This window comes from Oreochromis aureus, linkage group 6 (assembly GCF_013358895.1).
Source record: "Oreochromis aureus strain Israel breed Guangdong linkage group 6, ZZ_aureus, whole genome shotgun sequence".
Classification (NCBI taxonomy): domain Eukaryota; kingdom Metazoa; phylum Chordata; class Actinopteri; order Cichliformes; family Cichlidae; genus Oreochromis; species Oreochromis aureus.
In genome coordinates, this window is record NC_052947.1 from 6,084,022 (window position 1) to 6,111,110 (window position 27,089).

The following is a 27,089-nucleotide window of genomic DNA, read 5'->3' on the forward strand; positions in this document are numbered from 1 at the left end:
GAATAAATGAATGTAATTACCTGTAAAAATGCATATATAGGTCTGTGTAGTCATTTCAGAACAAACTTCACAATATTTAATCAGAGAGGCTATTTGTTGACATTATGCTTTTCTTTCCTTACTTTATAAATTTGATTCTAAGGACAGGCAGCATTCCAACCATAAGTAAGGAGTAAGGAAAATAAACCTGAGGATGTGTTTCTCGTGTCTTTGTTGAGAAATGTTAATAATGATCTTTGTACTTTTGGCCAAGAGTGGAGTCATAATTCCAAACATTGTTGTTGCAACTACTAACAGCATGTGCTTTGTGGTGGATGTCTGTAAAGCTCCTTTTCTCTTTTAGTGACATGCCAAGCTTGGGAATACTGATGGCCTTAGAGAGAATTAGCAGTGACAGCTTTAATAAAGTATCAAACACTAATTAATTCCTAATCTGCCCTAAATTAAAATTAGGATATTATATTATATTTCTTAAAAAAAGAAACACATTTTCACTCCCTTTGCTCATAAAAACTGTCAAAAAACAAAATGCAAAACATAAATCTACCCAAAACTCACATTTGACCCTGGTAGCCCTAAGTACAGTCTTTGGGCCATCTATGAGTTGACTTCTGGTATTCAGATATGATCCAAAATATACATAATATTAGGAAACTCTTATGGGTTTTTTTTTTTGGGGGTTGAATACACCAGGGGAGGGCTAGTCATAATTGTTTGTGATGAATTGCAAGTGAAAACAATCACAAAACTCAAAAATGAGCACTCTCTAATGCGTGACCACACTCTCAACCTGACAGAAAAGGGGGACTTCATAGCTCTGGACCTTGGAGGGTCGAACTTTCGGATCCTGCGTGTCAAAGTGACACAAGACAAGAAGCAACCAGTTCAGATGGAGAGCCAGATCTATGAGACCCCTGATGACATTATCCATGGGAGTGGGGCACAGGTAACCAAAAATATATGTCTACCATTTTTTAAATGTGTACCTTGTACTTAACATTCGTGTTGTATTCTTCTTATTGAGCCATTCCTCTGTGAAAACACAGCTAAGAAGCAATCAGACATGTTGTTCTCATGTTGTAAATCCTTGTCACACTCTGATGTATCGTAATCACACTTAATTAAGAATATTCAATATCCTACACACCACACGAAGCACAGTTATATTAAGGCCGACTCAACATTCAGTTTGTGTAAAATGATCTTTGTAACACTTGGGAATAATAAGAGCAACGTCAGAACCTACACTGGCCTACACAGGACTTGTAGACAGCTGGCGGCCATGTTGTAACATGATAACCAAAACATGAATGACTGTCTGAGGCGGTGTGATTGGTTTAGGCCATGACTTACACAGACAGAACAAGACAGATGCTGTTTAGTGAAATGCTGAACGGACAGCTGGTCAGAGAAATGTAATGTGATATATCACAGGTTTGTTAACAAAGACATGCATTTAGATTGTGACTTATTTTATAATATACAACTCTATGAACAGTCTTCATTTTTTATTTCATGCAGGTATACAATTAATCCAATGACTAATAAAAAAATAAAATTAATAGTTTAAAAACGAGTTAAGTCACAAGTCATGGGTCAATATGGGTAGATAATAGCTATTCCTCCAGGATCCAATAATGACTTTTAAAATATGCATGGTTTACAGAAAAACTTAAAGAAAGACTTACATGTCTGCAGAATCTTTACTGTTCTTTACATATTTTTGAAGCATTTCCTAAGTAAAGTTTCAGGGATATTTATGTAAACTGGCAATTGTACTTTAAAGATGCATTAACTTAAAATGATAAAGAAAGTGTTACATTTTTGCCAAAATGTAGTTATATCACCTTGAAATTCTAAAAAATGTCTTTTTTTGTGTCTGCAGCTCTTTGACCATGTTGCAGATTGCCTCGGTGACTTCATGGAGAAACAAAAAATCAAGGATAAAAAACTTCCTGTGGGATTCACATTCTCTTTCCCGTGTGCCCAAACCAAACTAGATGAGGTAAACACTTCCAGTTTAAAGGATACCTGTACCACTCACTGTGCTCATTAAACACGTCATCACTACAACCTCAAAATGTATGGCTTGTTTCTTCTGTTATTAGTTTTAGATCAATAGCTCAATAAAGCCCATAGAATTTAACAGTGTAAATTCATCAATGCATTATATTTTATTTTATGTATGTACTGTATTTATTTTAAAGTATCATATTATTGTGTTTATATATATTATAGATAACGTGTTTGGCGATGCTGTGACTGAAATAGTGATGGGCATATATTTGAGATTGCCTTTGCCTGTCTTATAGTAAGTTAAAGTTAGTCTTGTTTTTCAGGCTGTATTATTAACATGGACGAAGAAGTTTAAAGCCAGTGGTGTAGAAGGCATGGATGTTGTGAAGCTTCTAAACAAAGCTATCAAGAAACGAGGGGTAGGTTTTTGTCTGTGGATTTCTTTTGCAAACATGGATAAGCCATCTGCCAGTTTTTTTCCATTTTGTTTTGAGTTAAACATAACCTTGTTTTTCCAGGACTATCAAGCAGACATCATGGCAGTGGTGAATGACACCACTGGCACTATGATGACTTGTGGATTTGACGATCAGCGCTGTGAAGTGGGAATCATCATAGGTAAAAACTCACAGATTTTTACCCCTGCATTAGGCAAATACAAATGCCTGAGCCAATGACTCTATTAAAGTAGGGGGAAAAACACATCTTGCATTTCACATAATTTGAAATGCCCCTTTTAAACAAATAAATCCTTTTCCCAGGCTTTGGTTATGGTATTTAGCATCTTAAAGCCAACACGTTTTAGGAACCAAGTGTACTTTATCAGCATTTCAAAACATCCCAGGATGTTGAGAATACATTTATATATTAAAAAATCAAGCAAAATAAGTCGGTCTCTCGTCCAAGCTTGGGCAAAAATCACAAGAAGTCCAGAGCACTGTACAAAAGCTTGTACACAGTTCTACATGTGGGGGCGCCAAATCCATCCATCCATCCATTCGCTTCCGCTTCTCCTTTGGGGGCGCCAAATATTAGAGCTAAATAGCACACTGCATTCTGCTTTGAATTGAAATAAGAGTTATGTCAGTTGTGCATCCTTTCAGGGACGGGAACAAATGCCTGCTACATGGAGGAACTGCGTCACATTGATCTGGTGGAAGGAGATGAAGGCCGGATGTGCATCAACACTGAATGGGGTGCCTTTGGGGATAATGGGTCCCTAGAGGACATCCGCACAGAGTTTGACCGTGAGATTGACAGAGGATCGATCAACCCAGGAAAACAATTGTAAGATTTCTTTTTCTTTTTTTTAGACTAAAGGAAGATTTTGAAAGTTTAAATATCTTTCAGTAAGTTCCCTTCTTTCAAAATACTGCTGTAGACTTCGATAAGTACAATGCAAGTTAGTTTTTTAAGTTATGCAGCCATAACAGTAAAGGAACTGCATATAATACACAAAAGTATACCGACATGATTAACTTCTTTGGGATCAGTTCTCTTTGTTGTTATTCATTGTTAAATTACTGCACACACGCCACTATAGATAAAATATAGATTTGTCCCTTAGAATACAGTTGAAAAAAAAAAGCATTCGTGTCTGCAGTGGACTATAATTTAGACGAATAGAAACTGTAGCTGTGATACCTTGTATGAAAACACTGTTGTGTTTCTTTCTGATTAGGTTTGAAAAGATGGCCAGTGGCATGTACATGGGAGAACTGGTACGACTCATCTTGGTCAAGATGGCCAAAGAGGGGCTGCTGTTTGAGGGACGAATAACCCCCGAGCTCCTGACGAGAGGAAAGATTGAGACGAAACATGTATCTGCAATTGAAAAGTGAGACATGAAGGAATAAAATAGTTTTTGCACTATTCTTCAACAGAAGGGTTGAGACCTTTTTAATGTACAATACTTGCCATTTTAGGACTAAGGAAGGACTGAAGAAGTGTATGGAAATCCTGACAAGGCTTGGAGTGGAGCCCTCAGAAGAAGACTGTCTGGCTGTGCAGCACGTGTGCACCATCGTATCCTTCCGCTCAGCTAATCTAATATCTGCAACCCTGGGAGCCATTCTTTGTCGCCTAAAAGAGAATAAAGGAGTCGTGCGGCTTCGTACCACCGTCGGCATTGATGGCTCTCTGTACAAGATGCACCCTCAGTGAGTAGGCCATAAAATGGGGACTAAAGGGCGCTTTCCAAAGAATGAAAAATAGGTTTTGACACATTCTAATGCTTACTTGAAAACTCTGTTTTTCCTCATGAGGAAATCTTTTGCTCTCTGATCAGATATGCCCGTCGTCTGCACAAAACCGTGCGTCGCTTAGTCCCAGACTCAGATGTCCGTTTCCTGCTGTCCGAAAGCGGGAGTGGGAAAGGAGCAGCCATGGTGACAGCAGTGGCATACCGTTTAACGGAGCAGGCGCGCCAAATTCAGCAGACTTTGGCAGAATTCCGGTTGAGCAAAAATCAGCTGTTAGAGGTGAAGAAAAGGATGAAGGTGGAGATTGAAAGAGGCCTGAAGAAGGACAGCCACAAGGACGCTACAGTCAAAATGTTGCCCACCTTTGTTCGAAGCACACCGGACGGAACAGGTAACTAAAATGAGACATACATAGAATTGGGTTTTTTTGTTAGTTCAGGTCCAACTCAAAGTCAATCTCAACTATCATTCAGGCCTGTCTGTGTCATATATGAAGGCTAAAGGAAAGTAATGCAGAAGGAAATATCAATATCCTTTGATATTGAACTGTTTAGTGTGGTCTATAGTGAAACCATGTGTTATACTCACGAGTGTATTACCTGTAATAAGGCCACCATTGTGTCAGGTAAAATTATTACATGTTTGTAAAATACAATATCGATATTTGGTGAAACAAACAGTTGCATTATTTACCACAATAAAAACTGCATTATTAATAATTAAAGCGAGTATATATGTCATCTCAAAGTAACGACTAAACTACATAATGTATCATGAAACAATCAGTCACTATATGTTTTGTTTTTGGCAATAATAAAAGCAGCGCTTGTGCTGACACAAAAAACATGAGCAAAGTTCACAGCACAAGGAGTCAAACAACATGCTTCAGATATTTAAAAACCCAACATGTTTACCAGGCACAAGCACTGCTTTTAATTATGTATCTAATTAGGTAGTGTATGAGGTGGACTTTGTGGATCTGTTTTGACAAGATTTTCACAATCCAATTACCAGTAACACTACAAATGGTTAGTTTACGCTGACTCAAGACACAGCTGACGTTTCCTAGATCTCTGTGTTTCTTCCAAAAGGTTTTCTGAAAATAGGTGAATTACCAGACACAGAAGCACACACAAGTAAACGGTGGCCTCACCTTGATAAACTAGCACAACTTATCTGTGATGCCTAATAGCAATTAGTTCATGAAGGTTAACATTTAGACAAATACTTTAGGATTTAAAAGCCAATAATTCTGTGCCTTATATTTTGTCCCTGATTCTCTGTACGCGGCAGTCAAATATAATTGCTATTTTTTAACCACAGAGAGAACAATATTTTGTCTAAATTATAACCAGTAAAACAAATAAAACTTATTCAGAGATGGTAGAAATATGTTTTGTGGCTTCTCTGGCTAATTTCTTTGGCTTTTTTTAACAGAAAATGGTGATTTCCTTGCTCTGGACCTTGGAGGAACAAACTTCCGTGTGCTCCTGGTCAAGATTCGCAGTGGGAAAAGACGATCAGTGGAGATGCATAACAAAATCTATGCCATTCCTATAGAAGTCATGCAGGGCACAGGGGAAGAGGTACTGATCAGTTTTGTGTATTTGTTGCAGGAAACAGGAACAATAATCATGTTTAAATAATTCTCAGTCTTTAAAAACCTAATTCCTTATTCCATGAAAACAGATTAAACATTTAAAACAATTTCTTCTGTTCTCAATATTAATTTCTAGCTACAACAAAATACATTTGAAACGTGCAACTATCCAAACCCAAACCTGCGTTGGTGCCTTAATGAATGGTCTTTGTAACTGATGAAAAAAACACCAAAAGCCATTAGCCTTCCTGACCTTTTCTTTCTATATGATGTCTCTTTCCAGCTTTTTGATCACATTGTGCACTGCATCTCTGATTTCCTGGACTACATGGGAATGAAAAGTGCTCGACTCCCACTGGGTTTCACTTTCTCGTTCCCCTGCCATCAGACCAGCCTGGATGCAGTATGTTCCTTTTTTCCTCAAAGCAGCAACTTTACGTTGCTATCAATCCAGCTACAACTAAATTACCAAGAAGGCAAAGCGTACTGTACAATGTAACGTACACACGTAATGGACACATCCTTGGTTAATAACTAGTTTCTCTGGCATGTTTAGAGAATTGTGAAATGTTATTCAGTCAGATCTAAACATTATTATATTTTAAATCATTACTTATTGTTTTGTTCTCTTCAGGGCATCCTTGTAACATGGACCAAAGGCTTCAAGGCCACAGACTGTGAGGGTGAAGATGTAGTGGAGCTTCTTCGGGAAGCAATCAAAAGGAAAGAGGTAATCACAGACCAGTTTAATCACAACAACATGAACACTAGTTTATCCACTGGATTTGACAGAAAGCCCATAGATGCCATTATTGTGAAAGGTTTGCTACTAAAAATATGCATCATTTAGTCAAAATGTGTTCAAATACCCTAAAACCGGTAAAATGGTTTCATTCAGTATTGTTAAAATTATCCCAAATTTAATAGTCATATATGTATATTTTATACCTCTGACTGCTGCTTGGTTATTGTTACAAAGAACAGCAAAACAATAGTCTTTGTTTGGGATATGTGGTGAGAAAAAAAGGCTTTGTATAAGCTGCACCTTTGCATTCTGTATAATGGAGGCACAGTTTGTCCTCTTTCTACCTCAGATTGTTGCTTCTTCAAAAGTGCTGTCCAGGTTCTGACTGACAGCACTCTGAGCAAATAAATGCTTGCCTTCAATGAGCCTCTCTAAGCAGTGTCTTTTAAACAATGAAGTTCAGCTATTTTACAGCTTAACTGATTTTTTGATATTCATTTATCTACCCACTAGAGAACTCTTTTGTTATTTTGGTCGTTTAAAATCTCATAATTTAATCTTTGTTTCATGAAAACATTAAAGAATAAGGAAGGGAAAGAATGTGCATATGTAAACTAGCAGACCACCTCATTAAAAACCTTATAGTAAATCCTTAGTAGTAAAGAGGATTGCACATCATATATTCACTCACCAACCACGTCACATGTCCACATAGCTGCTAATCCCAGCATACAGGCATCTTTGCTGTGAACTGCAATTTTACAGTTTCAGCATAAACACACTTAACCCCACCCCATACTGTATAAACCTACAACAGAACAGTAAGCATACGCAACAAATATGACTAATTACTCTCTCTAATAAATGACATTTTTATGAATACAGTTGAGTGTCACTGTTATATGTAGAAAATTCGTAATATCCACATGTTGCCACTTTTGGGTTTCACATATTAATTTTATTCTTTTAGATGGAGAATCCAGTAAGTATTAACCAAAAGTAAATCATTGACTAACAGGTAAAGCGGTGCGAGTCTGGACCTGTTTATTGTTGTTATAGCATGCAATAACACCCAGAAGACATGCAGCTAAGAGCAGAGGTCTGGCAGAGCTCCTGAACCTGACAGCTCTTTGAAACTGCTTGTGTATTTTGTTGTTTTGTCTGTCTGGGAGTGTGGGTGAACTGCATTGTGCTCAGTGTGGCATTTAAGAAGTTGCCAGGTGTGATATTGATTCATCTGTCAAAACAACCATCCAGCAATGTTTAGTAAAAAACATGGACTTAACGCTGCTTTAACATCATCTTGGAAAAGTCTTAAGCAACAGTCACTACCTGCTATTTTTTAGACTGCAGGAAAAAAAATCTATATGGCTATTAATATAAGTAACCGGATGTAAACACTTCAGTAACATGAGTATGTGCATTTAAAATGTAATGAATATATTCTGGGCATTCTGGACATAATGCACGACAGATTTTTTGAATTGAAATTTGTCTATAACATGGAAAGCATACACTTCTTACTGCATTATACGTGCATGTAATATTATTGTACTGATGTGTAAACAATAATTCTTGTGGTGTTTGTAGGAGTTTGAGCTGGATGTGGTTGCCATAGTGAATGACACAGTGGGGACGATGATGACCTGTGCATATGAGGAGCCCACATGTGAGGTGGGACTGATTGCAGGTGAGTGAAACCCAACCTATAACAAAAATATCTTGCAAGGTTTATGGATGAAAGATGTAGGTAAATATTCATATAACAAAATGATATGTTTATGGATTTATTTTAATTAAGCAAAACTACTTTTCTGTTATTGTGCGCCTTAGCCGAACACTAATCTACAGTTAGAAAAGATTAGTTTTTTCAAAAGCAAAAAAGAAATTTGGTAGTTTTTTTCAGATTTAATAGCCCTGGCTGTCTACACACTCAGGAACGGGCAGCAATGCTTGTTACATGGAAGAAATGAAGAACATTGAGATAGTGCCGGGTACCGAGGGTCGGATGTGTGTCAATATGGAGTGGGGGGCATTTGGAGACAATGGCTGTCTGGATGACATCAGGACAACATACGACCAGGCAGTGGATGAGAACTCACTCAACGAAGGCAAACAAAGGTTAGGATGGTGCTAGTACCCCACTATTTCACATAAATAACAAAATAGCAACACCTGCCACAGTGCTAGGCTCTCCCTTTCAACATCTTCATAGTAATACTGGATCAAAGAGCAAACAGAAAAATATATTTAAATGGGGAAAAAAAAGAAAACAAATGGTATCTCTAGTTAAGAGAGCATCTTTACAGCTTACTGACACAGCTGTTTTAATTCTTTTGCATCACAGATATGAGAAGATGTGCAGTGGGATGTATCTTGGTGAGATTGTACGGCAGATTTTGATTGATCTGACCAAGCGTGGCTTCCTGTTCCGGGGACAAATCTCAGAGACACTTAAGACCAGGGGCATCTTTGAGACAAAGTTTCTGTCACAGATAGAAAGGTGAGTGAATCATTTCACACTAACATTATTTTTGTAATTACTGGTTAGGGCTGTTTTAATGCTATCAAACAATCATTATATACAAACTATTTATCCAGGAGCAGACATTACAGAATTGTGACTTCCGCAAAATATTCTGTCTGATTTAAAGGTAAAATTAACCCCAACTATATTTTTGAGCATTCAATTCAAACAAGTTGCACTCCATAATATAGGATAAAAAGCACATAAGTTGTGGTTACAGTCTTCAACCACTGCTGGTTTGGACTGATTTTCAACATTAGACAGGGATCAGTTGCTAAAAGAAAAAAAGATCAGTTTCTTCTCTCATAGACCTGTTACTGAATACAGCCAGCTGTTGTGCTCTAGGTGATGTATGCTATGAGATGGATATTCTGACAAATGTGTAAAGTTTACAAAGTTGCACACAGATGTCAAGCCAGGAGACAGAAAAGTAAATTTGGTACATTTACATTTACCACTCTTACCAGACATCACAAGTTAATTCAAATAAAAGTTCAGCACCATCAGTACTTTGTATTTAATAACTACAAAAGAAATGTTTCATTCCAATTAGTACAAATTATATAACTTACATAGTTTAACCATTTTACACAGAATACTGTTTGCTTCATACACCTCCTAGCAGGCATAGGCTTCCACTCACTTTGACAGAATATTATATATTATCTATCTTATGAATTTAGAACATCTGAATATTAGACAAAGCTAATAACACATAAGAAGTAGTCTATATTCCACCTCAGGCAAAAAATGCACTTATTTTGTACTTATTTTTTTAGCTACAATATTATTGTGTGGGGCAGTTTTTAATATTCTGCCCCTACAGAACACCTCCATAACCACACAGTGGTTAAAAAAATAATTTGTCTGATGCAGACTTATTTTCATTCTGTAGCGAAATAAATGAAAACTGAAGTTAAGAAGAAAATGATGAATACCAGAAAGCTAGAAAGAGTTAGTAGTACTGTAAAATATGTGTGTTTATATAAAGCCTGTGGCTTAAACATGCAAAGGATAGGAGCATGAAAACAGCATGAAAACATGTGATTAAGCTGAAGTATTCACCGAAATGCAGTTTCTAGTGAGTCACCACACCTAGAAATGATAAAGGAAGGGGGATGTGAGCGCTTGAGCTTATATACTGTTTAAGCCTACCTTAGCCTCTGGGAACAGCTGTGAGGTATCCAATGACTCTCCTGCTGTTGGCTGACCTCTGACTCTCTCCCCCCTCCCAACTCTCTCCACAGCGATCGTCTGGCCTTGCTTCAGGTCAGAGCGATTCTGCAGCAGCTGGGGCTCGACAGCACCTGTGATGACAGTATTATCGTCAAGGAGGTGTGCGGCACAGTGTCCCGCCGAGCAGCTCAACTCTGCGGAGCCGGGATGGCTGCAGTGGTGGACAAGATCCGTGAGAACAGAGGACTGGACCACCTGGATGTTACAGTGGGCGTGGATGGCACACTCTACAAGCTGCACCCACAGTAAGAGTTGGGATAGGAACACAATAGAGGGCATGTTTGTGTGAAAAGAGACCCGTTCATTCTAAAATGTTACTGTATTTCATCAGTCTGCAAAGAATTACCCAAGATTACCAAACTCACTGGCTTTACAGTAGCACTGAATTATTTATTCAGTCACTGGGATGGAAAAAAACATTCAAAAAGTGATAAAACAAAATGCTGAAGGACCTATATTCAACAAATATACTGGTCTTTTTTTTTTTTTTACATTAAATAATACATGTTAGACATTGAAAAGCAAAATAGCCAAGTATTACTAAATGTACAATCTATCTACATTTCTTATCCTTAAAACACTTTGATCTGCTACCACTTGTGATTCTTTGTGAGGAAGACTCTGTAAGTAAGAAACTATAAGTTTTTTACATAAAAGATTATTTTCTGAAAAGGTACCTCAAGGCTAACATCTTAATTTGGTTGTTTGTTGAGAGGACTACTGGGGGACTGTTTCACTGGGGTTACAAATTAGGAGAAAACTGCACCAATAAAATCCAGAGGACCTCTTTTACCTCCAAGTCCACACTTTCTCGATAGGCCCGAATGAACCTCCTCACACTACTCTGATGCTGCTTCTAGTTGTAAAGTTTGAATAATATGTATGTCTGTCACCTATGCTGGAAAGCAACTGTCATTTCAACCTCAGTAGCAAGCTGCCTCTTAACCACAGTTTCCTCTTGCTCTCTTTTCCTTAGTTTTTCTCGGATCTTCCAACAAACAGTGAAGGAACTCGCCCCCAAATGTGATGTCAACTTCCTGCTGTCTGAGGACGGCAGCGGTAAGGGAGCTGCCCTCATCACTGCTGTGGGCTGCCGCCAGAGGGAGCTAGAGGCCCAGCAACACTGAGCAGCTCTGTCCCATTTGTCCCCAAGAACTACCTGCTGCTCCACCCTGACCTTCACGCACCGCACAGCCTACATCCATTTCCCCTTGGCAGCCGTGACTCCACCTGTGCCCAACTTGGTCCACCTACAGCCAGAGAGATATACTGCATGCAGAGAATTAAAACTCAATATCTAAATATTTATTTATACTGCACCAGATGGTTTATTATTTCCGTGTTTGTACATTTTCCTCAATAGCTTGTCAATAACCTGACAAATCTAAACTCCTTAGGTGTGCAATATTTGTGTACTGCTAGTTTTATTTTTATATGAAGCCAGATATATAATTGTATTTATATAGCTCGGGCCAATTTGAATCCCAGAGGTCATCAAGATTTTGCACCATAGACACAAGTAAATGTCTGCACTTTTTATATGAAAGTTACAGCAGCAACACGTCAATGTAATTTCCCATATGAAGGACCTTCTTGAAGCTGAATGATAACTTGTTTTTACAGGCTCCTTTGGTTGAGAAAAACCAGTTCCAAAAGGGCTCGTCGCAAAGGTTTGAATGCAAGAGTCACGGCTGTTAAAATCTCCCTCATTTTGTGTGCTACATGCTCACACAATGTGTTTGGCTACTAACCCCTTTTTGTGTAACTGTCAGTGTAATTCACATATTCAAATATTCCTACATCACCATACCATTTATTCCTCAAGAGCGGACAAGGTAGAAAAAGCCCCAGAGAAGTGTTAGCCCATCCTATTGCTATTCGTAAACTATTAAACTTTTGGTGTTGTGATGAATACCACTTCTACTCATTGTATGTGCAAACAATAAATGTTTATTGGGCCCCATGAAGAGTGGACATAATGAGCGCTTTTGTGTGTATTTGTAGCTGAGTGTCAGTGTGTCTTACTGTATGACCTGTAGCTTTCAATGTCCAAAGCTCTGTGGAGACTGCATGCCTTACATCAACACAAAGGAGGTTACTGGATCATTTTCTTTCTTTTGCTCTATTTTTTTTTTTTTTTTTTTTTTTTTACATCATTATAGATTTGTGATCAACACAGTAAAAAGCAAATTCATTAAATTATATTTTGTTGTGGAGTAAAACCTGTGTCTCGTTCTTTAGCTGTCAAACAGGGGCAGAACTTGAAATGCAGATGGTGAAGTTGCTAACAAGCTGACACATAAAAAGTGCATTAAGTTCATCATTCATCTGATAAAAAGGAAGGGCTGTGTCTGTGCCACAGCTCGATAATTATCAACTAGCTTGACTAGATATTTAATAATACCACCACTTTCTCATGAAATTCTATAGTTTGTCAGAATCATGGTTTGTTTATTTTATAAAGGCACAAAGAGTTCCTTTACATCAGATAACTTGTGACGGTTTATAGATATCATGGGCAAAAATCAGGAAGGGTACAGACAAGTTCAAAATAATGTGCTACATGGAGACAATCTGTTATCCCTGACCTTTTATCTGTCATCTATAGCACTTTTAAGGTGTCTCACAACCTATGAGTATTTGTGAATGTTTTTTTTCACACCACAATTTTTGTATTATATGTCTAATATATAGCACATATTTATTACATTATATCATTTTATATTTAAGTTTGCCACACATGATTAGGTGGTGGTGGGGGCTGAACTGGGGGGGAATAACAAAGTGATATTGTCCCACTGGCTGTTCTGTTTTATATAAACGCTCCTTCACACCTTTCCTTGACCTCACTGTCATCAAGGCCAATGTAATGTGATTGGGAAGGGTTAGGACTTTTCAACTGGAACCAGGTACCCACAATGCTTTTAAACCCAGAGAAAGGTTCAGATACTGACCTTTTCTTTTCCCATTTCATGCAAGCGTTTACTGCATGACGAACATTCTTGAGCATGCAGCACTGCGTTAAGGCTGATCTAGGAATCTTGCTCCACCAACTTCAACAAGCCTGTTGGCTTTCTTACTGGGATTAAGTCAGGTAAGTGGAATTCTTGTTGTACAAATGCCCTCAGATACATGCTCATATAAACCGTAAGAAATCGCAATATTTAAACACCTAACTATAAAAGTTAACTTCAAAATCTATCCTCCTGTGATCTGTATAAATATTTGTCTGTATTATATTGTTGCTATTGTTGTGCTTGCTGAATATAATTCATTTAATATTTTGCATTAGTTTCCTTTTTTGCCATATGACAAGCCCGTGAATAATGAAAAAAATGAAAGAGTTTAAACAATTGCTGAGTGTTTGCATTTCCTCGAAGCTATTTAGGCGTGTACAGGTATGTTGAACACCCTCTTGTATCTGGACTTTGTCTGCAGGTATTTGTCCTACATTTTTAGGTGCACAAGCCTAGTATAATTAATACCAGAGAAGTGGTGCATGTACATTAGTAGTTGCCGTTCGTGTAGCTTGCGTTATACAATAGAAACTCCACATCCCTTTCTGTGCTTTCTTTATGTGTGTGTATGCGTGTGTGTGCAATTGCGTGCATGTGTATTTGTTACCAGCTCTCATCAGGTTGGGTGCGTTATACGAGGGCTTCCTGCTGCATCCATCTGCCTGAAACTACCAAGAACCGAACTGTCACTGTATTTTTCATTGTAAGTAGTCGCGATTAAATAGCATGCAATGACAGTGTTACAGTAAAACACGTAGGTATAGCCTTAAGAAGCTTTGTGCAGAAAAGGGTGGTAACCCGTTAGCTGCTGACATGCTAACTTTACTAATTTTTCGCTAGCTAACGCAAGCTAGTAAACTAGCCAGGTTAGCATTCTATTTGAGCGTGGGGGCGAGATTTGATAGCTGCTTATATGTTATGCTAGAAACGTTGCCAGCTGCCGTTATATTCAGTGCTCCACTTTTGTGTTTTATTGGACGTCGAAGCTTTTTTTGCATGTATAAAATTGTGCATTTCATGCAGATTTCCGTGTGGGACTCGAGCGGCTAATATCAACAGCTAACGCTAGTTAACGCTAGCTCGCCGCTGTTAACCTCCTCGCTTGTAGCTGGAGGAAACGTTAGCTGGTCAGTCATCAATTTAATCGAGCTATCCGTTACACATTTAAGTAACAAGTGCTATTAATTATCCACCCATATTGCCTCGCTATTCCTGCGCATGTTTAGCTCAATCAACGGTGTAATTAACTCTGATGTTGCGTTACCGGCCACCTACTGTGCAAGATAGCCACATATACTGACCCGGGGAACCATTGGACTCGCGCACGGCACGTGCTGTCGGTTGACCAAAACAGGTGTGCCAGATGATGCACGCGACTAATTTGATGATGGATTATTAGCTGCTCAATTGTTACTCAGCCACCTTTCGTTACGGCTGGATTAACTAGTTCCAACATGAAACGAGTCACTGAGCACAATATAATTAAGGGCTATAGTTGAGGATTATTAGTATAATTTGTGAATGATTTATTTGAAATCATGAAATTCTATTATTAATATCTGCAAAGGTTTTAGAAAATGTGAAAATGGGCATTGCAAACGACTTTTAGGAAAACATTTCAGGTTTCCTCTTTGTTCAACAATCCCCAAACAAAGAATGTTAATTTTGATTAATCTAATGTAAAGACAAGTTCTGTGTTTTTTTGTTTTTTTTTTATATTTGAGTTGCAATTGAATAAATGAACATTTTTGACATACATATATAAAAAAGCATGTTTTTGCACTACTGAAAACTTTATATAAGTGCTTAGTGTTTAATTGCTTTTGTTATGGTTTATTTCAGCAGGTTTTAACAGAGGTTAACGTTCTGGTGGAAACAGCCACTTGACATTGCCCACACTCAGGACAACGAAGGCAGCTCCTCATACCCTTAGGCATATCAGAGAAGCAGTTTGTAAACATTCATCAGACTCATGACTGTTTGAGAGGACACGGCCCCACCGTGGCCCATGCACTGTATCCATTTCCCTCCCTGTCCTCCTTATCCCTCAAGCTGACGCAAAACCCCAGACACCTACCCCCCCTCCCCCACCCCCACTCCCATCCGGTTCCCAGTGATTCGCCTCCTCCTGCCATGGTGTCCGGCACAGAGACTGTGCACTACATCCACCTCCACAACTCCAGCCAATCAGTGCTGGAAGCCCTTCGCACACAACGGCGCGAGGGCCTCTTCTGCGATGTGACCGTGCGAATACACGATGCCTCCCTGCGTGCCCACGCCTGCGTCCTGGCAGCCGGTAGCCCCTTCTTCCAGGACAAGTTGCTGCTCGGTCATTCTGAAATCTCTGTTCCGCCGCTGGTGCCCGCTGAAACCGTGAAGCAGCTTGTAGACTTCATGTACAGTGGCTCGCTGGTGGTGCTGCAGTCACAGGCCCTGTGCATCCTCACTGCCGCCAGCATCCTGCAAATTAAGACGGTCATTGATGAGTGCACTCAGATCATCTCTCAGAGGAAGGCAGCGGCAGGGGCAGCAAGTGCTGCAGCAGCAGCCGCCGCCGCGGCTGCTGCTGGAGGAGGAATGCTTGGAGGGGTCCTCCCTAAACAAGAGGAGCGTGGCGGGGGGAAAGGGAGAGAGAGCGGCAGCAGTGGAAGCTGTTCTGTTAGTGGCGCTGGTGGGGGTGGGGGTTACGCCAACTTCTCTAATTTCATGGCTGAATGTGGAGGTGGTAACATGGCCGGTGGGTTAGGGGGTGCCAACGTTAGCGTCAGTGAGACCGGCCCAGGCCCAATGGATCAAGCTAACACTGTAAGCCTGATGGCACTTGGAGACATGGGCCCCGGTGCCATGTGTGGTGGTGACGCAATGGGCACCGGGGGAGGTGCAGTCCTCATGAAGCAGAGCTCAAGCTGTACTCAGGACGTAAGGTACAAGCTCCGAGACCTGTTGGCACAGACGGCCAATGGAGCCAGCACAAGTAGCACAGGGAACCTCTCAGCGGGCTGCAGCTCCGGCGTGGCCAGTGTGGACAGCATTGGCAGGGACAGCCTCCGCGGCAACACAACTGACCTCTCTGATGACCTTGTGGGGATAGACCGATACAGTGAAGAGGAGGACTTGGATGGGAGAGACAGGGGAAGAGATGGAGATAGAGACAGGGGGGCGAGCCACAGCCGCAAGCAGAGGCAGCCGCTAAGACTCCAGGTAGGGGGATAAGGGGAATGGTTGCTATGGTTACAGTTTTCAGGCATGCAGAGCTGCAACGTTTTCGTTTTCTTTCTTTTTATGCTTTTCCCTCTTCTCACACTGCATTGGCGTATATCGCTGAGATGTTTCTGCACTTTTCACAGTTGGATCTCTCGCCTAAACTTCAGCAGTAATTGCCTTGTTGATAATCTATGGACTTCTGCATATTGACTGTAGGTTATTCAACTTATCAGAACCTGCTTGAAGGGGCTGTAGCTGGGGCAGTGGTTGCTCTTCTTATAGACTTTTTGTTGCTTTTTAGCTCCAACTACTGATCTAAGGGTATTTCTTTACTACTTGAAATTGAAATGGACCCATCTTCTTTTTTTCTCCCTAGGTGCTGGGAGGAGAGGGAGTAGTGGTGAAGGATGAAAGCGTACAGGACGCAGATGGGACTGTCTATGCCTTGGAGGATGGGAGACGAGATCAAGAGCAGGAGGGCTCCCAGGAATCCATGGCAGGCTTTGGACAGGTATGTTAAATCAGAAGTGAATAAAAAAAGAACTAAAATGAAGAAAGAAAAAAAACAGCTCCACCTGCACTGAATGTTTCAATAATTTATCTACTATACAAGGAGAAGCATGGCATTCAGAGTATTATACATATTGCAGATGTGAAGTGATGGTCTTTGATTTTTTTAGAGAAATATTTTGGTACATTATCTTCCCTTTTGCCTCAGAAAAGCCTTATTGTAGTACATTTGAACTCCGCATTTGTGCCAGAAGTCCTGAAATAAGTAGACGCGAAAACGTGGTGGAGCAGATTTATGCCGCAGCCTGCTGTACCCTGCAGTCTACACAAGGAACATCTGCCACACAATCAGAAAGATTCAGCCCTACTTGTCAGTTTTGCTGCAGATTGTCACGTTTGGAGATAAAATCATCTACTCAGTTTAGTCAAAGACGCAGCATGTGATCGTCACTTAACCCAACATTGCCTGAATAATATAATCTTGTCTTTGAGCAATGTGTGAAACGGGCTCTTGCTTTCATCCCTGCAGACATTATTTTTCTTATTTGTCCTCCTCATGTCTATGACGGTTAAAAGGCAATTGCTCAGCTGTGATTGTAGCCATGTTTACATGTAAGATGAGCGCTCAGAGAGAAAGTTTGAATCTGGAGAAGCTATCCTACTTTTTTCCTCTTGCACAGTGCACCACTGCTCCCTGCCACTCTGAACGCTCCCTGCTCGCTCACCCAGTGAACAGAGTAGAGCGAGAGAGCTGTTCCTGTTCCATTCGAGCAAGATGTTGTTGCAAAGCAGGAGGATAAAAATATGAGTATGGAAAGTGGTTAAATTTCTGCAACAATAACGGGAACCAAATCATGACGATAACTGCAGTGAGTGCAATAGATGTGGTTAGCAAGCTGAGATATACATGCATACCCACTGAACAAATATCTGAACAGTAGAATATTTGGCCACAGCCCTAGAATGCGTGCAAAATGCTGTGTTACATTTCAGCTGGCCACATGCCACCTGGAGGTGTTATTGCTAGTCATCAGTTGTAAATGATGTCTGATCCCACATTTTTAAGAAAAATCAAATATATATCTGATATATTCAAAGGTCATCTTGGTCCGATATCTCAAATTCTGTGACAAAAATCTGCAGATGGGTCTGTTATCTGCAAGGACGTAAATAAAGCCTGTGCAGTAGAGATTCTTGAAGAACTTCCAGAATGTGTAAGACTGTCTGTTTTAAGTAGGTTAGCAGTACTAGTGCTAGTACGGTTCTTCACTTCCTTTTATTAGAAGTAGTGTTAATGTTTGATTTCTTTGTCTACCGTGTTACCCTCACTGTGTGTGCTATGGTACCTTTACAGGATGCACCGAGGTTGTTAGCAGCTCTGCATGCTCTTCTGTTCAGTCCACCACCTATTCATACACATATCTCACTCTGGTAAAAGCAAAACATATATTTCACTCTGTTATTTCTCGATTATTACTCAGATGTAGTAACAAGAGTTTGGGTATTTTCCACTTTAAGAAAATCATGGCAGGGGTAAACAGACTAGAATAGCACTCACATGTACAATGAAATTATGGGCTGCAAGTGCAAATCATTATAACTCTTATAGCAATCCCAACATTGACATTATTGTTTTAAACATTTGGCCCTAGTTACTGGAAACTGTAATGCATGACACTATTGCATCATCATACAACATGTACCACCACAGATAAGAAGATACCAGGGCACCTAAATAGCATGTGAAACTCGATCAGCCTCTCAGACAAACAGAAAGTTACTGCTGGTATGACTCATGTTGGCATTTCGTGCTTCTTTACATTGACGTGGATGATCTTCCCAGCCAGGTCTAACTACTTCCAGTGAAACTGCTGTTATGACAGTCATTAGTCTGACTGGTTGGACTGTCATGTAGGATATCTTGTCAGCATCTGCTCGCCTGCACCTGTAACATGGTAGACTTATAAACAATATAAAGAAAACTGGCTGTATATTTAGGTAATGAGGGATGTGGTTTGCCTACACAGAAAGTCTTTTAGTTGCGTAATGTGTGTTACATGAAAAAGATAATCTTGTTTCCTTCAAAGCAATGGCATAAAGGCATGACTTTTATTTGAACTATATGCCCGTATAGATGACCAAAAGTCTAATTTTAGGTTTGCCTTTACATTCCTTTGATATGTGCTGTCTGCAGAGCTGCAGAGATGTGAACCATCCGACCCTTGAACTGATGGCAAAACAAGCAAAATTTCTCATGTTAAATAGTCTTTTTTTAGCTTGTTCTTTTATTTGTTTTTTTTTTGTTTTTTTTTTATCTATGTTTGTGTTTTTGTGTTTCAGGATTTCTATGATGAGCAGGGCGTGTTTTCAGAGAGTTTTTGGCCCCAGAGTGAGCCCCCTCAAGCCATGGCTTTTAACCCCAGAGGAAGGGTCAATAAACCACTGACTCCACCTCCAACCACCCAGGCCATCAACAACCAGGTCAGTGCTTCAGTCAAATTCACGAGGGGTGTACTAGGAAGTAAGATTAATGGATTAGTGACGTCTGTCGAGCTTTCTGTATCACCGAAGTGGCTTTTTTACTTGGCTTAATAACCATGGCAACTTATGCTCAACACATAACCTCAAGAGCAGGTTGCGGTCAGCGTTTCAGCTTAAAATTGGCTGGACGTGCACTAATTGTTTTATTTACAGCATTTTTTTTAAAGTGTGTTATATTATCCAGTGGGGAATATGTTTTATATGTGCAAGTTGTTAAGCCTTATTTTACTAACATCACGAATGAAGCCCAGAGTGCACATTGCATTTTCATTGGAATGTGCATGTATTCAGAAAAAATGTATAAATGTTTTTATTCTTGATTGTAATGATAGAATGGCGTGAAACAGCCTTTTTGTGTGTATGTTGGACCTAAAAACAAAACTGGAGCGCAAACCTAGAATGAATCTATTCACCATTTTCTGAGTAAACAATTATGCAGTTAAATGAGGAAATAATGAGCGGCTTAATTGTTAATGAAAATAATAATTTCTCCTCCACATTTCATATATAAATAAATCATTGTAATTGCAAAAGTTACAAAATAATTGAATTGTAAAAGTTGAAGCGTCTTAAATGTGAAGCACTAATCTTATTAAATGATGTTTGCATTGAGGCAGGAAGTGAGATGATTGACGGAGAGTAGATTTTAACGCAATGCAGCACTAAGAAAGCACACACACATACTCAACCAACACAGAACAACAGAAACACAAATAAAAGCTTCAATTGGGCTGTATATCTTTTTTCAAGCTCCAGCCTACACACTTTGATTGACGGGTGTGCTGACTTTGAAAATGAAAATGCACAAATGGCCTGCATAGACAATGATTTTATTTTTTTTCAAGGACGCAACAAACAAAGTAAAAAGGAAAATGAAACATCATAACATACCAGACTGTAACATACCATTTCTACATATATATGCTCAAATCAGGCCTTCTTAAAATTCTGATGATGGAGTGGGTTCAGTCACATGTCAGCTCCTTAAATTGGCAAATGGAAACACACACCTGTCAAACAATTTGTACCATATTTACTGATGGTCTGTGCTAGCACAACACTCTCTTTAGGCATTGAAAAAATGACGGTGTGTTTTCTAAAGAGGCATGGTGTGTTTTGTGGCTGGAAGGCGTGGACACGGATATTTTTGAAGATGGATTTATTGCATATGTGTATAGAAGTGGAGCTTCCAAGGTGCAATATTTGGGGAGGAGTAGTTTCAAATGAGTCATGCAAACGTGACTTAGAGAGGTTTGTGGCAAACACCTTTGTTAAACACACCTCTGGAGAAACTTTAAAAAGGGAAAATAAACAAATGAGAAAAAAATGCACATTCACGCTATCTAACCTTTTTGTGGGTTAGATAGTCAGACACAGTCCTGTGCTCCACCTGAGTTGTCAGATCTTTTGTTTTTTCCAGAGAACTGTTGGGCAAGTCAACACTGATTCTGTTTCAGCTGACTATTCCTCTCATGTGCACAGTGTCCAGAGAGAAGCACATGTGTAAAACCTGCTGTTGTTTTGTTTAGATCTTCTTTTGTCCTGCTGCACTTGGTAGAATGGCGGTCGTTATTGAAATGAACCAGCTATTGTTTTTATTAGCAGTATATGTAGTTGATTAGTTCTAAATATTATCAGTTGTATTCGGAAATGTTCATCGAGAGCAAATGGTCTGTATCATGTTCCTTCACAGCTTCTGTTCCAGTACCCAGTGAGCCAGTCGCAGCCAGCTCCGTTCTATGTGGGCGGGCCCATGGGTGGGATTGACACGATGGCGGGGACAGAGCCCAGTCAGCAGGCTCCACCCCCAGCACCAATGACCCCAGCTCCGCCACCCTCCACCTCTTCCTGTTCCGCAGGGCCCTCACCCTCCTCCCAGGGATCTGAGACCTCGTTCGACTGCACGCACTGTGGCAAATCTTTACGTTCCAGGAAGAACTACAGCAAGCACATGTTCATCCACTCGGGTACGTTCACGTCAAAGTAATTGATCAGCTGCATGTATGTTACACAAATATGAAGAGGACAAAGATTAATTGCATAGTATGCAGTCTTGCATCTCCATAACGCCAGCTTTCACCTCATTATCATCTGCTATTGAGGTCAGCATAAAGGTAGAGACTTGTATTTCAGGATAATCTCTCTAATGAATAGACATGTTTCTAACCCAGAATTCTTTGTGTCGTATTAAAAGAATTGTAAAATATTTATATGAACAAAAGGCAAACAGAAAATGATTCATTTGTATTGGCAAGACTGTTTCTGGGGATGGTTTTATAAGTATGCTTCTGCACATGTCTGGCTCCACAGGTCAGAAACCTCATCAGTGCTCCATCTGCTGGCGCTCCTTCTCCCTGCGGGACTACCTCCTCAAACACATGGTGGTGCACACTGGCGTCAGGGCCTTCCAGTGCACCATGTGCGGCAAGCGTTTCACCCAGAAAAGCTCGCTAAATGTGCACATGCGCACCCACCGTGCCGAGCGCACCTTCCAGTGCAACGTGTGCCACCGGGCCTTTACTCACCGTACCTTGCTGGAGCGCCATGCCCTGCAGCACGCCCACCACGCCCCGCAGACCCCAGGTCAAGGCCAGGGGCGTGGAGCCGACATGACCTCACCTACCAAGCACAGCCCTCCAGCTATGGGAGGGCACTCAGGTATGGCTGGCGCGGCTGGCATGGTTGGCAGTATGGCCAACATGCCGAGCCACGGAGCTTCCTCCACCTAGAGAGAGGGGGGGAAGGAGGGAGGGGGGGGTGTAAGGTGGTTTATGATCCCATTCCTTGAATCAACAATTTGCTCCTAACAGCCTTGTTGATCTTTTGTTCTGATGGAAAGAGCGCCATTTTAGCTTAATACCATTTTCAGTCAGGGCTCCTACACAGGACTAGAACGCCTTTTAAGAAAGAAAACAAAAAAGTACTCTTAAGGGTATTTTTGAATTGCACAGATATTATGGGAAAATCTGGCTGGAAAAAAAGTCCTTTTCTAGAAACCCATTTGACCTAGTTGTAGCTGTAATTCGTGTTGTCACATCAGTTCCTGTGAGGACTAACCATAAGCTTATAGAGCAACGTCACAATAATCATGCCTTGTTGAATAGCCATGTTTCTTCTTTTTTTTTTTAAATAACTGAGACTTGTGTAGGAGCCCTGTTTTGAAAAGACCAGAGAGTCACCAAAGAGGTTAGGAAAACTGAACAGGGTTTGGGAGTGGGTGAGGCTAAGGAAAGTTGTAGCGTTTCTTTTTTTTTTTCTAGGTGGAGGTGAGGGTGGACTAACATTTGGAGTTTTAAGGAGATGCAAGTTAGGGAAACAGGGAAGGATAGGTCGGTCAGGGCGGTGAGTTTACCAGGTTTCATTCACTTTCAATTCATTTAAATGAAGTTTGTGTCAGTTCATGCAAATTACCAAAACATAAGCATGTAACCATAACCCAATGTGGTTGTCCAATGGGGATGAATCTTTGAAGCAGCAGATTGGAAAAGTGCTTGAGGGTTTTTTTTATTTAGTGCTTAAATGTGCTGCTATAAAGTCAATATTACAAAAAAAGGAAAAATTAAAATAAAGTAATAAATTGTTAGAAAACAGTGAATGTGCTACATGTGAGCACAGAGTTGGAGAAACTAACCCGATGCAAACGGCTAGCAGAAGTTTAGCTAGCACTTTAGCATAAAAGCTAACAGTTAAACACAGTCTCAGTTGCGTCTTTTTTTCTAATTGGTTTTAAATCAGCATTTAAAAGTTTCTATAATTCCGTTAGCTATTTGGCTAATACTAAAAGCTAATGATAGCATTAGCCACATTTAGCTACGCTAGCATGTATAACAGTACATTCAAGGAACAGTTGAAGTTATTTGCAAGCAATTGACCCTGTGCACGAGAAAATGCTAACTTCCTGGTTTGAGACCGGATGTGGGGTTGTACATTTCCGGTAGCTTTACTTTGCGGTCAATCGCTACTGCGAAGATATACTCCAAAATCATGTCCAAAACTCGAAAACGGAAAGATCGCGTTAAGTTACAAAGAGGAGAAGGTGGGAACACTCACCACTGTTGTGTCATAAAAAAATCTAATGATCAATTTTGACGTTTAAAGAGTTTAGATCGATCAGTTGTTTACATCACTCAACACAAGCAGAACTGCATTACTGCATGCAGAAGACATTTAAACAGGCAAATGTTCAGCATTCAAACTACAGGTGAACAATAGTCAAACCAGATGTTTCCCCATTATGTCGATATCAGCTAGTCAAGTACAGACCTACACAGCATGTTAACAAACCATGAAAAAAAGCCACACAAAAAAATGAACGATTGCTGGTAAGGGTTTCTATACATTAGTTTTTACGAAGGGTGTGTTGTGACTTACCTTCAAAATTACAGTGGTTTTTTTTTTTTAACATCACATTGTGTCCTGCGTCCTGATCGCTGCAGACGATCTCCTCCGTGACGTCTTTCCTGTACAGTACAGAATCGCTGCATCGATCGCTAGCAGTGTGACTCTGAAGTGCAGTACTGTATGTCCACGATGTCCACACGTCAAAAAATAAAACTGGCTACTTGATTTCACCCATCGCTGGTTATTTTTAGAACATAACACCCACGATAAACGAGGGACAGCTGAGAAATATAACATTTGAATCCCTTTTCTCTTTTGCTCTGAGGTGCGGGGGGAAAATATCGACAAGTCGATGAACATCATTTACAGATATATTGGGTAAATGCCCAAAACATCTATAGAAATGTAAATCGCCGCTTGATTAATTCATTTGCTTAACTTGTTTTGGACCGTAAACAAGGCGCGAATAGGACACCGGAAACAAAGCTCCCCATAGGAGTTTCCGCACCAGAAGTAGCATATGCTAACGTGCACATAGTCAATATTCAGAAAATTATCACTTCTTTCTCTGCTGTTTAACTACCATTTGTGATGGTAATGTTTTTTGTTTTTTGTTTTTTCATCAAAGTCAAGATTGACTTTCTATATAGTTTTATATAGAATAACGTCTTACCTGGAACTTCTACATTTATGGTTTGGTTTAGTGCATTACTTTAGATCAAGTTAGACAATAATAGAAAAAATAATAATTTAAACAATTTAAGAGCACTGACGTTGATTTAAAAATAATCAACAAGTGTTCTGTCAGCCAAGTTTCTCTCAACAGTTTGCTGGTTCTGCCAGACTCCTTTAGTTCCTTGTCAAAAAGAGCTTTCTGACAGCAGGTACAGTGGTGAAGGATTAGCTTCAATTCTTACATTTGCTCTTATGAACAACACCTTCAAGTTTACAAATCTCTCAAGACACAATCAAAATTGATGGAAAGGTGATGAGTCATGTGTGTAGACTTCCTAAGATAAAAACAAAATTATTTTAAAGTCTGTACTTCTCTTTTTTTTTCTAACAGTTGCCATATGCAGGTGTTTCCTATTTAAGGCAAATTTCTAAAAGGTAAATATAATGTTCAGTTTTCAGGTAAAGAACATGTAGTGGATTACGTGTCGTTCAGACGTTGAAGTTGATGGCTCTCACATCAGTTCTCAGGAGTAACGTACACATGGGCACATTCTGTTTAGCAAAACATTTTGCTTGCCTTTCACTTTAAAAACACCCTCAGCGCCTCTTTTTTTTTTTCACCCTGTTAGTTTTCAGAGTTTTGCGTATTTAAACTTGAAAAAAAGAATGCACTTACTGAGTTAATTGAATTGAATGTGAATGGAGCCCGGCACTATTCAGGAGCAACCTTTGATGACAAAGAAGCGTGCTGATGAATGAATCGAGGAAGAAGGAAAATAGTCTGAGAAGAGTGAGAATACAGCAGGGAATGGGGGGAGGGAGGGAGAGGCGGGTTGTATGATGCACAGCAGTGTGAATGAAATTCACCATCATCCATCAGACCGCTTTGTAACATTTTCCACAGGCGCCACCGGTCGGCCCCAGGATCATATACCTCGAACCAGAACGAGCCCCCGATGGCTCAGAGGGACACTAGTTACTCATTTGAAATGTTTGCTAAACATTTCAGCATGTTTTACACACAGACACACACACAGACACAGACACACACACACCTACAATTACCTCGGTGGTCCAAAGACAGGCATTATGCTTCACATCTTTTAAGCTACATCAAACGAAGAAACAGTGAAAACTAAAGCTAAGATAGATCCATATACTTTTTAAAAGCTTGCTAAAGTACTTATGTGTAAAATTCCTGTACATCACTATAACGCTCAGTTTGTTATTTGTCGCTCATGTGATTCTTTGATGCAAAAATAAGGCAGAAAAAAAACAACCCAAAAGCAAAAGAGCCATTCAGAGGAAGTTAAACTTGGATGAATATCAATGACAAATCAGTGACTATTATCAGGATTTTTATTAAGTGTTTGGTTTTGTTTGTCTTATGGGGCTCTGGTTGATAATAAATGGGAAGTGTTTGTTGCTTAAAAAAATAAAAGCTTTTCTTACAGCACTATAAAAACAAAAAACAAAAAAAAAACAACTTTTGATGTTTTAGTAAGACTAAATTAATCTTAAAACTGTACAATCACCCCTTCAAGTTTTGACAAAGTCGAACTGTGATAATATTAATTATCACATTAATATTTATTAGGATTTGATCTCTATGCACAGTTAAGTTTGCACATCATTTTACTTAGACTTAATGTTGCTGTCCCCTAAAATATTTGGCCTGAGATTGTTTTTGTTTTCTTTTTCAGTACCTTTAAGGTACATAAAAAGACCTTATGTGTTCCTGCTTTTGCTCATTTTCCTCAATGTTTGTTAGCTGAAGCATTATATGATATTCAGTAGTTTACTTAAGCTTTGTAAGAGCCTTCTAATTGACATGATTTTATAAGTGAACCTCTCAAAAGTGAGACATTTTGAGCTTGAGAACTTTGCAAGTGATTAGATAATTTGACATTTAAAAAAATCTCTTTAATGTAGACGTCTTTTAAAAAAGTGAATCCAGCAAAGATATAGATTTGGATCCTTTCTGCCTGGGCTTCACTATAAATATTGACATTAAATGTCCCACGTAAATGTGGAAAACGACTGCTTATTTACACGGAACAGTCCTGGCAGCATGTGTTCATTGGCTTCTGAACATTGCAAGTGAATTTGCAGACTCAGTACTTAGTTTCTCCAGTGTTGTGGATAGAAGAAGAGATGCTGGACTGAAACTCCTCCAACTGCCTGTTGGTTATAAGCTATATATATATATATCTATATATATATATATGTGTATAAATGTTAACGCCAAAACATTGGTGCTCTTTTGGAAATCTTTACCTCATTTGATAGACGCCAACACCACGCTGTGGTCTGGGTTTGGTAAATAAGCAGTGTTGAGCTGTTTCTGAGGTTTGATCAATCCTCAGCAGTGAAAGTGGTTTTGGTGCATTTTGTCTGAGGCGGACCCTTGTACAGTACTGTATTATGTGTGCTTTGAAGCCATGTCAGCGCATTGTATCGTACTGTGTTATGCCTT

At 39.7% G+C, this 27,089-nt stretch overlaps 2 protein-coding genes and 1 pseudogene across 3 annotated transcripts in view; 2 read left to right on the forward strand and 1 right to left on the reverse strand.

Moving 5' to 3' along the window:
* The window catches only part of myom2a (myomesin 2a), a 48,637-nt gene extending 38,256 nt beyond the window's left edge, over positions 1-10,381 (reverse strand). Inside the window, exon 1 of the mRNA XM_039614104.1 lies at positions 10,245-10,381. The gene's annotated coding sequence lies outside the window, so the exon portion shown is untranslated. The remainder of the gene's footprint in view (positions 1-10,244) is intronic.
* LOC116315582 lies at positions 770-12,473 on the forward strand (annotated as a pseudogene).
* A 1,440-nt stretch (positions 12,474-13,913) lies between these two features.
* zbtb45 (zinc finger and BTB domain containing 45) lies at positions 13,914-23,595 on the forward strand. Of its 2 annotated transcripts, none has more exons than XM_031733938.2 (6): positions 13,914-14,045; positions 15,188-16,543; positions 16,923-17,057; positions 19,397-19,537; positions 21,291-21,564; positions 21,908-23,595. In XM_031733938.2, exons 2-6 carry the CDS (start codon positions 15,476-15,478, stop codon positions 22,324-22,326), a joined length of 2,037 nt encoding a protein of 678 aa, XP_031589798.1. In that variant the 5' UTR covers positions 13,914-14,045; positions 15,188-15,475; the 3' UTR covers positions 22,327-23,595. The 2 variants fall into 2 exon arrangements, with proteins under 2 accessions (XP_031589798.1, XP_039470039.1); XM_039614105.1 differs by having other exon boundaries at positions 13,945-14,045; positions 15,185-16,543.
* Positions 23,596-27,089: the final 3,494 nt, after the last annotated feature.

Bases quoted from the DNA above. Each gene is read 5' to 3' on its own strand.
- zbtb45 (XM_031733938.2), top strand. From the start codon at position 15,476: ATGGTGTCCGGCACAGAGACTGTGCACTACATCCACCTCCACAACTCC. The intron at 16,544-16,922 runs GTAGGGGGATAA...TTTTCTCCCTAG, and splicing joins GGCAGCCGCTAAGACTCCAG to GTGCTGGGAGGAGAGGGAGT. The intron at 19,538-21,290 runs GTCAGTGCTTCA...GTTCCTTCACAG, and splicing joins CCCAGGCCATCAACAACCAG to CTTCTGTTCCAGTACCCAGT.